The sequence below is a fragment of the Hippocampus bargibanti genome, linkage group LG05 (assembly GCF_051943395.1).
Source record: "Hippocampus bargibanti isolate YZ-2025 linkage group LG05, ASM5194339v1, whole genome shotgun sequence".
Classification (NCBI taxonomy): domain Eukaryota; kingdom Metazoa; phylum Chordata; class Actinopteri; order Syngnathiformes; family Syngnathidae; genus Hippocampus; species Hippocampus bargibanti.
In genome coordinates, this window is record NC_142738.1 from 29579403 (window position 1) to 29591965 (window position 12563).

A 12563-nucleotide genomic window follows, 5' to 3' on the forward strand; every position below is an offset into this window, starting at 1 on the left:
ATTTAATAATAATAATATTAATTATTCCTACTATTAATAATAACAATAATAATCGTAATAATAATCATAATAAATACTACTGCTACAAAAACAATAAATAAAAGAAGTACAGTAGTACAATAAAATAGTAATAACAAGAATAAATACTACTCTACTAATAATGACATACTAATGAAATAATAATAATAATATTAATGAATAAAAACAATAAGAATAAAATAATAATATTAAATAAAATAAAAACAATATAATAATAATAATAATAATAATAATATTAATTACTACTACTACTAATAATAATAACAACAATAATAAGCGTAATAATAATCATAATAAATACTACTGGTACAAAAACAATAAATAAAAGAAGTACAGTAGTACAATAAAATAGTAATAACAAGAATAAATACTACTCTACTAATAATGACATACTAATGAAATAATAATAATAATAATAATAATATTAATGAATAAAAACAATAAGAATAAAATAATAATATTAAATAAAATAAAAACAATATAATAATAATAATAATAATAATAATGAAAGGCCTCAAGATCAGTGGTCCCCAACCTTTTTTTTGCGCCACGGACTGGTTTAATGTCAGACAATATTTTCACGGACTGGATAAATACAACAACGGTGGGCTAATTTTAGCGGTATGTATCACGTGATCGAGACAAGCGTTTTGACATGCGTCAAGATTAAGTCATAGACGAATGTCATCTGGTAATTTTCATTTTTCAAAATAAAATATAGTTCAGACTTAGATAATAAATAAAACGGAAATGATGGTAATTATTTATTCTTTCTGCGCGACCCGGTACCAAATGACCCATGGACCGGTACCGGGCCGCGGCCCGGGGGTTGGGGACCTCTGCTCGAGATGACAACATTGTGTGATACATATTGCACCTCCTAAAAATGTCCTGTCTTTGAAAAAATAATAAAGCCCTACAGCAGGGGTGTCAAAGTCATTTTTTGCCGCGGGCCACATTGTAGTTATGGTTTCCTCTCGAGGGCCGTTATGAATTTGAGGAACCCATTAGAATGTTTAAATCCCTTCAAATATTAAATATAGAGCACACAGCAAATTAATGAATAACTCATTTTCAAATCTGAAGTCAATAATAATGACTTTTATTGTGGTTGACATCCAAAAATATGAAATTTTTGCTCTGATTTTAGCAATCATCATCAAATTTAACAAGTTTGATTTGCTTTCGCGGGCCGAAAAAAATGATGTGGCGGGCCGGATTTGGCCCGCGGGCCTTGACTTTGACACCTGTGCCCTACAGCTTCCCCTGCAATTTTATTTTGCCAGAGAAGCCCTGGTTGAACATGTCCACAAGATTGACGGCATTTTGGAGGTTAAAGCTAACAAGTAGTCTGCCATTTTGAATTGAACTTAAAAAAAGAGAAAGCAGAACATGGAAAAAACATGAAGAAATGCGGTTGGAGTGAGATTTAAAAAAAAAAAAAATCTCACCGCTGCTCTCGAAGCTTCTCGATGTACTCGAACTTTGGCGTCAGGACTCCGTTCGACGTGATCACCGCCTAAATATTCAACCAAAGAACAAAAAAAAAAACGTCACACGCTTGTGGACTTGTGGACCTACATTGTTTAATCATCTAACAAACAGGAACGAAGTGACAACACGCTGCATCTGCGCACGGACGCAAACGTGCACCTGCACACACTTAGAACCATGTACAAAACAACATGATTTTCAACCACACCATTACCAAGAAAATAGTCACCACTAAAAGTAAATAAAGTGATACCTCGGCTTACGAACATTTCGCCTTACCAACATAGAATTTGCGAGCATGTGGTCTTGGCTGACAAACTAGTTTTTGGCGGACGAACCAAACCACACAGCGGACTAGTTTTTTTGTCACCACATTTTTTTTGAGTGCAGACATGGTTTGTTATCAAGAGGAGTACTTTTGCTATTATCAGAATCAGAAAACCTTTATTCGTCTCACAAAGGGGAAATTTGCAGCTATTTGAAAGGGGGATGGGGTGCGAAGACCCCACCACAGGCTAGTATTAAGCCTAAGAGGTCACCAAAGAAAATTAGGATTGAGCAGAAGAAGGAGATCATCAAAAAACACCAACGAGGTGTGCGTTTGTGTGACTTAGTGACCCAGTCCCGGTACGCAACGTCAAATTTCTAAAAATTAAACCTTATAATAAGCACTATTTTCATAATACACACCCACCATGGCTGGCAGAGTGATCTTCGGCGGAAGCACACGACCGAACAGCACCAGAGGTTAAGTTACCAACAGTCCTTATGGAAGGTGACTCTCCTTCCATAAGCCATCAACGACCATCAAAAAGGCAAATAAAACTTTATTTTACAGCACAGTTTATTTCTTTAATTACAGTCCTCATGTATTGTGCCTCTCTTTCCAAACAGCAATGCCCTTTGACCTTCGACCTCCAACGCCATCCCATCAAGCCATCAATGACCATCACAAATGTAAATAAAGTGACTTTATGCTACAATGCAGTGTATTTCTTTCATTACAATACAATAGCACATTTATTATACATAGAATAAGGTATGTTGTGCGTAGTTTTAAGGCTTATTTAGTTGAAAAGTATATTTTATGGAAACCCGGGAACGGATTATTCCCATTTTAATGGTTTCCTATGAGAATTTTTTTTTGAGATACACACTTTTCGCCTTACACACTGAGGTCTCACTGTTCAAGAATCTTGCCAGCAACAGAAAGCAGGGAGATGCCACGGCTGTTGCCACAGACTCACCTGCCCCCCCGCCCCCCTTTTTATAAATGGTGACTATGTTGCTGTCTTTCCGTTCCTGAGGAAGTGCCCCGTTTTGCCAGATGTTGCAGATAAGGTGGTGGTAAAGTGTCAGGAGGAACTCCATGGAGTCTTCGCTCATCTTTGGGAGACCCTTCCAGAAGAAGTTGTAGCCCTCACCAACTTCTATGATCGAATCCTCACCAGAGAACCGAGTCTCACTGAGTGCGCCAAAATCGATGATGTACCTCCTGAGCTCATGTGCGATGAGGGCAGTTCGTCTTCGAGGTCTCTCCATCCCGTCTCGAGCATCGAGGAGGGTGCGAAAAGAACATTCCAGGAAGCCAGGTTCATAGTCATGGTGATAGAGTGTTTATGCACATTAGTAAACATATTACGTTATTTCATGTTTATATTAAGTAAACATATGTTTTTTCATGTTTAGCTTAGTATATATTATGAATTGTGCACGTTTAATTTCAGTCTAATTTAGTTAAATAAAACTATCAGTCTTATTAGTACAATAGCCGTGGAAGGAAAAAAGGCAGCGGCTCCAACTTCAATCTAAGACCCGCCCAACACTGAATTGCTCGTAACCGATTGGACGGGAAAGGTCGACTTGTTCGCAACTGATTGGACAACAGATCGCCACTCTGTAGTTTAAAAACTTGTAGGAGCGGGAGCTCGTTCTCTTTTGCTTTCTTGCCTTCTCTTGCTTTCTTTGTGCTCTTGTGCTCATGTCTTCGTCCCACCGAGAGGAGAAGTGCTTTCTCTGCCTCATTAGAATAAAGTAGATGTTTGTCCACCATCTATTGTACTTGCTGATATTTTTATCAAGTGAACTCCAGACAATGCGCGAACCAGGAGAGAAAACGAAGTTTTAACCGGACATTAATTGGTGCCGAAAAACCCGTGCTACGTCGACCAGCCTTTGCTCGAGGACCACAACCTGGGTGACCAGTCAAAGCGAGACGGGAGCTAAAGAAGCTCTTGGCGATTGACCCGTTTATGATTTTTTCGACGGGAGGCCCGCATTGAGATGCGCGTCAAATCTGCGCTTTGATTGGGACGACCTACGGAAGAAACGAAGTTTTTTTTTCGTTCTTCACTAAAGCCTGTTCGCGGAAAATCCTCCACGCGAGAGACAGAAGGAATCACAACTTTCTGGTGGCAGTTGGGCTCCTCGCGTTCTGGCTGAAGGACTACACGGCAGCATTCAAAAGTTCACTAAGTAAGTAGCGCGCTAGCTAGCAGCCATTGTTTGAATGCATTGTGAGACCTCCTGGCCAGAGAGTCTCTTTTCCACTTGACTCATGTACGGACCGGTGTGAAGCGATTTTCGTTAGGCAAGGTGGCCAAATGAGAATACGTGTGCCGGTGGAGGAGTGCATATTAAGGTGCACACAATATCCACACGCCGAAATGTGAATCGGAAGTTTTCCAGCGAAAGAATATTGTTCACAAGGTGGTGATAGCTGGGATTCAGTTTGTGTGGTGGACCGCTTTTAGTCTGTAGAGCGGAAGTGTTTTAGGGCAGCTGCTATTGTACTGAGTCGAGAGGAAAGAAATAAGATCAAAAATACATTTTTAACTTGGTTTGTCTATGCTAGCATCGTGGCTCAGAGAAAGTTCTTTGTCTCGGAGAGAAGAAAGGGTGGGGGCGAAGTCATTTGAGCCGTTGGTGTGTGTGTGTGTGTGCGTAAGAGCATTCCTTGTGTGTGTGCGTGAACGCGCATCCTGGCTGAGGACTGGCGCGAATCACGCCCTTTGTTCTTGGGTTTGAATCAACATCGCGAGGTGTGCTTCCTTTCTTGTGATAGTTGAAGAAGGAATTTGTTGTTGCAATCGTGAAAATGGGTGCTATTTTTTCTAAAAAGACCCCAATTCATAGGGACGTAGAGTTTATGTCCAAAAAGTTCCCAGGTAGCGAACTTTATTGCAAGAAATGGATGGACTGTAGTACGTTCTCTGGTTCTTTACAACTCCAGCCTCTGAAGGAAGTTTTGTTTCTATTGAAACTTCAAGAAGCATCCGCGATGAAAAAATCTCTTGGAAAGATACGTGCCGAGATAATTGCCTGCGAAGCTTGGATTGCGCAAGCAAAAATCAGAGAGAGAGAAATGGAAGCCAAACGGATGAAAAAAGAGGAGAAAGCGATAGTTGCAATGTCTTCCAAAGTGGGCTCTGACGATGAAACTGTGGCTTCGTCTGTTGCACGTCCCAATGTAAAGTTGGTGGAAAATGGAGAGCGGCCATTGTTTCAATCCCCAGGGCTCCCCCACGGGAGGCGAGGGGGAGAGGCGGGGGGCTGCCCCGTCGAGGCGCCACGACCCCCCTCCTCCTCCGCGGAGCTGAAGAAGGGGGAGGACGCCATTTGTTCAACCCCTGTGGGGCGGGTGGGCCCCCCTGCGTGGGCCCCCCAGGTGATGACTCCAAATGTCTGTTGGGCAGACCAGCAGAATGGAGCGCTTATGACCCCTACTGGAGGAATACGAGGATTACAACCTGAGATGGCAAATCAGATTGCCGCTGATTGTGTCTCTTCGCGTACGAGGAGCAAAGCAAATTGTTCTGGACAATTGTATCCGTTTGAAGAGTTGAATGGAATTGAAATGAATAATGGAAGCGACTGTGACGCTTTGCCACTCATTCAGGTAGCAAATCCTAATTCTTCAAGCATACATGATCAAACCATCTTGGTTTATCGGCCATGGGGCGACAGTGATGTTGCAGAGGCGTGTAAAGGACTAGGTAATGTTGTTGAAAATGCAGAAAGTTGGACTGAGAATTTTGAGGAGTTATGTGCTTCTTATCAGTTGAATGGACAAGAAACACTTAAGGTTTTCAGGAGATGCTTGGGACACCATTGGAATCGGGTGAAAGGTGACTTCACTGGGAAAACATCGATGGGAACAAATATGACGTACGAGGAAGCGTCAACCCAACGAAGATTGGTTTGTGAAAACATCCGAACATTATGGAAGAAAACACCAAACTTTGGCTTGATTCAGAATTGTAGACAGTTACGTGGGGAAGATATTAACATTTTTCGGGGACGCTTGGAAAATGTTTTTCGAAACCACTGCTGTATTCCTGAATCTGCTGATGAGAATTCCATATATGTCAACCAATTCAAGCAAACATTTTTGCAGAATTTGACGCCGGAAATTGGAGATTTCATTCGCAAACATTATGTCCAACACCGGACTGGAAGGTTGGTTGATCTCATGGAATGGGCAATACACGCCCAAGAAGTGGTGAGAAAAAAGTGGGGAAATGGTGCAGATTCGCCGATGGAACATGTGATGGCATCTACCATGGGTAACATAATGGAGAACGTGTTATACCAGGATCGGATGAAGAGACGGATGCCGCACAATGATCGATGCTACAGTTGTGGCAGTGTAGGGCATATGGCTCGCCACTGCAAAAAGAAACCTATACCGAAAAGGAAACATGGGAAATCTTACAGACCTCCACCATATAATACGCGATATGGTGAAGGACATAAAACAAAACATTCAGATTGACGCGAGGAACCCCATTTCAACACTGATGACGACAGTCACAACAGTGAGGAATGGGAATCAATAAAACCAGTTGAAATCTTGGATTTGACTAATGTGTTTGCCTTAACCTTACCGGAAAACGAAAAACCTTATTATTGGCTAAAAATCGGGAAAAAGGATGTCAAATTTCTTTGCGATAGTGGTGCATGCAGATCAGTGTTAAGAGACACCATTCCAGGTGTCACTCCGAGTCGACAACAAATTTCTGTGGTATCTGCAGATGGGAAAGTGACATTGTTACCGATTTCTAAACCAATAAAAATTTTAGATGAGGGACTAAGTCCATACAAGGTCACTATGGTCTTGAGTGGAGAGTGTCCTATAAATTTGTTGGGGAGAGACCTGTTACAAAAATTGCAAATAGCGTTAATACCAACAGAAGAAGGGTATAAACCCAAAAAAGTGAATTTTCTGGAGTCCTTCGTAGTTGACGCTATGGGGGACCCAGTAAAGGTCGATTCACTAGAATTATCACTGATGGCCACTTTAGGGGCGGAGGACTTTCCAGACGTCCCTGCCACCCTTTGGTCATCGGGAAAAACTGATGTGGGCTTACTTAAAACAGCGAAACCAGTTGAAGTATTGCCTAAAACGACTTATCGACCAAGACTTAAACAATATCCATTAAAACAGGACGCTATTATTGGCATCACCCCTGTAATACGGGATATGGTGAAAGCTGGTATTTTGATTGAAGACCCAACTTGTGAATGTAATACACCGATATTTCCTGTTAAAAAAGTGGAATCTGGAGTTTGGAGAATGGTGCATGATTTACGACAGGTAAATAAATCCATACAATCACGTGCTCCGTGTGTGCCAGACCCGCACACATTATTGAACAGTTTAAAACCTGACAAAAAATGGTTTACAGTGATTGATTTGAGCAATGCCTTTTTCTCCATTCCGTTACACAAAAATTCACGTCATTGGTTCGGATTTACATTTAATGGGAAAAAATATACATATACAAGATTACCACAAGGGTTTACAGATAGTCCTACAATTTTTTCACAGGAAATGTCTTCGTGTATTGCTGATTTTAAACATCCTGAATCTTCTCAGATTCTTTTGTATGTTGACGACATCTTAATTGCTTCACCGACTGAAGATGAGAACAAGACTGTATCAATAGCTTTGTTCCAATATTTAGCGAATACAGGTAACAAAGCTTCTTTGGATAAATTGCAGTTCTGTCAACAAGAAGTAGTTTTCTTAGGACATCTTTTGTCAAGAAAGGGAAGAGAGTTGACAACTAAGAGAAAACAGACAATTTTGCAGATTCCTCGACCTAAGACGAAAAAACAGATGATGACGTTTTTGGGACTGTGCAATTATTGCAGAACTTGGATTCCGCATTATGCACAAGTTACCCAACCATTATTGACACTTATATACCAAGACGAAATGGCACTGAAAGACTCTATTCAGTGGACCGAAGAGGGCAGTAAAGCATTTACAGAATTAAAAAATTTGATAGCAAACATTAGCGTCTTAGCTTTACCTGACTATGACAAACCTTTTGTTCAAACAGTTGACTGCAAAGACAAATACATGACTTCAGTCCTGTTACAAAAGCATGGACAAAAGCTGAGACCAGTTGCATTTTATTCTAAAAGAATAATTCAGATCCAGGCGCTTTGTTGGCAAAATGGTTGTGTGAAATGTTGTACAACAACAAAGAGGTCCACAGCACATGTACTGCCGCAGTCCTGTGTTCCCTTTGCAGGAACAGAGAGGCTGCTGGGCTCCCCGAAGGCGCTGATCAAGGTCGGCACCAAAGTGGGAGGGGCCATTCACCGTGCTGATAACAACGCCAACTGCCATCAAAATCGCCGAGAGATCCACCTGGGTGCATCAAAGCCACTGCAAAATCGTTCACCAACCAGATCCGGAGCAGGTGGAAGAGAGACGGAGCCAAACCACTCAATAGCCATGGGTTTGGTCCACATCATCTTGCTGTATGAATTAGTGGAGGCAATCCAGATGACGCACGTAAAGCCTCCCATTCCATCAGCCTGCCAGACTCCACCATTGCAACCAACGATGACAGAAAAGTGCCCTAGCATGGCACATCCTGTAGCCTGCTTGCCACTACAAGATGCAGGAATCATCTCATTTCCTCTTAACATCCTCAGGAACGAAGCACGACAAACGGGAAGTGATTACCCTCATGGTTCTTGGTACGCTCGTATCAAGTCAGGGAAGACTTGGACCACTGGTTGGGACCCAGTTGTGGTCCATTCTGAGCCCAAAACAAAATGGGTTCAAAATAGCTGTGCCCAAGAAGCAAAACGAATTGTCAGAAAGATAACTCAAGGGAACTGGTTAGGAACTGGAACTGGCACAATGACAGATATCCAACTCGTTATCGTAACCCACAAGGTTGCGGGATGCATGGACTTGAGACTCTGTCCTGATTTTCGTGAACATCACACTGGTTTTCCTGTAACTATATGCATGATGTCATCTTTGACAACACCAGTCGTGACATCGCCTTTCCAGCGCAAACCGCACATCAAACCGACAGCCTGGATGGAAACACCTGACAAAAAAGCCCAAAATTCAGATGTCATGGACGCATTATATCAACCATTTGCAGGAGAAAAACATGACTGGAATCCGTTGTTATCAAACACGTGGTATCGTTATGCTACATTAATTGCTAAACAAAATAGGAAAAGTAATTGCTTTGGTTGTTCTTTTATGCCACATTCTGTAACGCAACAAAGAGTGCATTCAAAGGTATTTGGAGATAAAATGGCTCGAGCTGCGTATATGTTAATATCTTCGCATAAACCTGATCAACATTTTCCAGTTCTTCGCAATGCTTCGAGAGGAGAGATTGTTCCAAGTTTGGATACCATTTTGGAAACTGAAAATCAGGTTATGACCGAGAGCGGATTGCGATTACCAGTATGCGTTGCAATGTACGGTACAGGTCAAAATCTAGGTTTTATAGATGAGAATAGATGTTTATACGTGCTACCGTTAAACACCAATGTCACCATTTTACCTGTATCTTCACATCTTTGGTGGTTATGTGGTTGGAAAGTATATTCTTTTATTCCTCCGAAAGCCTACGGTATGTGCGCACCTGTTACTGTGACTGACAATACTTTCATCATTACCAGTCGTCCAGCACACCATCATGTGAAAAGAAGAGTGTCGTTTAAGCCCCACGATTCGATCTGGGGAACTGATGTTCCAGAACAATTCAAACACCATAGCACGGGAAGTAAGGTAATGTTAGCTCTTTTTCCACAAATTGGAGTAGCTAAAAACATGCTACGAATTGAAACAATTGACTACAGGTTTCAAGTGTTTGTAAACGCCAGTTTGGAAGTAGATGAAATGCAAAACACTGAAATTGCAGCAATTAGACAAATGGTGCTGCAAAATAGAATGGTTTTGGACCTTTTGACCGCGCCACAAGGGGGCGTCTGTGCTATGGTGGGTGATACTTGTTGTACGTACATACCCGAAGAAGCGAATTCCATAAACATGACTGATGCTCTGTCTGTTGTCAGGGATCTCAGAGATGCCATGGCCAAAGATCACCGGCCTGATCAACCGTGGATCTTTGACGGGCTCTTTGGGGGCTCTTGGTATAAGACTTTGCTCAGACTGTTTATCCCATTCGCAATTGTGATTGTACTTATTTTCTTAGTCATTGGTTGTATTATTCCATGCTTAAGAACAATGCTAATGAATATGATAACTAATTCTCAGGTGAATTACGCAAAGGTTTTGTATCAACAAATGCGTGAAGGGGACCCAGTGTTGTAGCTAGGGATAGTACACCATGGCCAGAGAGTGGTTGCTCCAAAGAACAAAAGCAAAAAAAGAAAACGGAGAGCCGAGAAGGAGTTTTCCTCATTAAAAACCCCCAAAAAATGGAGAGGTTATATATCACAGCAGCAAAATTGTGATAGAGGTTTTTCGCCTTCTCCATGGTAAGTTAAATAATATTAGACGTTGGATAGATGAGATTAGAATGGTTCCCTGTGCAATTAGTATGACGTGCATGCATGAAATCTTTTGGAAATGTATGAACTGATGTTTAAATGTACAACAGGAGGGAATGATAGAGTGTTTATGCACATTAGTAAACATATTACGTTATTTCATGTTTATATTAAGTAAACATATGTTTTTTCATGTTTAGCTTAGTATATATTATGAATTGTGCACGTTTAATTTCAGTCTAATTTAGTTAAATAAAACTATCAGTCTTATTAGTACAATAGCCGTGGAAGGAAAAAAGGCAGCGGCTCCAACTTCAATCTAAGACCCGCCCAACACTGAATTGCTCGTAACCGATTGGACGGGAAAGGTCGACTTGTTCGCAACTGATTGGACAACAGATCGCCACTCTGTAGTTTAAAAACTTGTAGGAGCGGGAGCTCGTTCTCTTTTGCTTTCTTGCCTTCTCTTGCTTTCTTTGTGCTCTTGTGCTCATGTCTTCGTCCCACCGAGAGGAGAAGTGCTTTCTCTGCCTCATTAGAATAAAGTAGATGTTTGTCCACCATCTATTGTACTTGCTGATATTTTTATCAAGTGAACTCCAGACAATGCGCGAACCAGGAGAGAAAACGAAGTTTTAACCGGACACATGGGTTTGATTATATTTCGTTTTCGACCGCAGAGGGTGGATGCCTCGGTGGCTGCGGTGGGCCACCCAGGTGTGGTGGAACAAGCAATGTTTAGGTCACCTTTTCTAGACCCTTCCCATATAAGGGGTGAGCAGTGCGGACCCTGAAGAGGGCTGCTCAGACGCACAGGATGCTGCCGAAGGACAATGTTGCTTCATCCCATCTTCGCAACGAGCATTAATCCTGTACCGCCCCTGAGTAGGAAGAAAGCTAGAAGCTTCCAGTCACATCCATGACCTGCCCCCTTATATGGTGGAGTACAAGACTCCATCCGACATAGCTCTCGGGGTCATGGAGACGCGCAAAGTGCCTCACCACAATAAGGTGGTGATCCCAGTCGAGGCACCGTAGTATATATATATATATATATATATATATATATATATATACAGAGCAATAGACACATATGTACCGTACACAAAATATGTACTGTACACAAAAACACACGCGCGGCCACATTTGGTGAAAATGACATCCCGCTTTCTCCCTCATTTTGTTGTCCAAAAAAATGAAAAAAAAGCAATCTTGCAATCAAATCATGTCCGGCGTGTTTTTTTTTGGGGGGAGGGTGGCGCGGCACCATGTCCGTCATCTCCACAAAACGCACGCCCTCGTGTCATGTGGGGATTAATCACGCCGAAGCAGCCGTGCAGATTAGGTGGCGCAGAGGGAACACGTGTACCCCCTCGGCGACACCCCCTCCACTGCTAATCCTAGTGCTCGGTGCCGAGTTGCTGGCGTTGTGCTTTTCAACTGCAAATTTGCATTTGGCTAACTTGCGTTTGTTTTCCGATGCTCCACATTTTATTTTTCAAACTTGTCAAGCAGGTTCTGTTTGTTTTCAAAAAGTGACACAATTTACCTCCCCAAATAGTGCGTCTCTCCATAAAAGTTGCATAAAGCATCCATAAGTCATTTTATTTTGAAAGGTAAAAAAAAATACTCTCAATGATGAAAATGTTCTTCAGCCGTCATCTGTACTTCTTTGAAGGTGTCGGACGTTTCGCCTCTTATCCAAGAAGCTTTGGAGTAAAAGAAGCTATTTTCATAAAACAGCAAAATCCTTCCCTTAACCGTAATGGTGGGGTGAGGTTCAATTTGGATCGTTCGTACAATAGACCAGAGGTCCCCAAACCCCGGGCCGCGGACCAGTACCGGTCCATGGGTCATTTGGTACCGGGCTGCGCAGAAGGAATGAATAATTTACATAATTTCCGTTTTATTTATTATGTGAGTCCGAACTATGTTTTATTTTGAAAAATTAAAAATTACCACAATGGATTCATGTTTATTATTATATTTAAAAGAAAGAAGAAAACAGTTTCCATCCCTGTCGTATCATTTTATTTTGTTGTATTTATCCGCCGGTCCGTGAAAATATTGTCAGACATTAAAACGGTGTGTGGCGCAAAAAAGGTTGGGGACCACCGCAATAGACTGTTTAGGCAACATCGGCTTAGTTGTGATGATGAGATGATTCTGGGGCAAAATGAGCAATCAGGCCAGTCGTCAGTCAGGACAATAGAAGCAATCAGTTGAGCCGCAGGGATTAGTCCTCTGCT

General features: G+C 41.8%; 1 protein-coding gene across 3 annotated transcripts in view; it reads right to left on the bottom strand.

Moving 5' to 3' along the window:
- aass (aminoadipate-semialdehyde synthase) overlaps window positions 1–12563 on the bottom strand; it is a 50651-nt gene that overhangs the window by 13259 nt on the left and 24829 nt on the right. For all 3 annotated transcript variants that reach the window (XM_088995602.1, XM_088995604.1, XM_088995603.1), the window contains exon 13: window positions 1491–1558. In XM_088995602.1, coding sequence (XP_088851728.1) covers window positions 1491–1558 — 68 coding nt within the window. The remainder of the gene's footprint in view (window positions 1–1490; window positions 1559–12563) is intronic.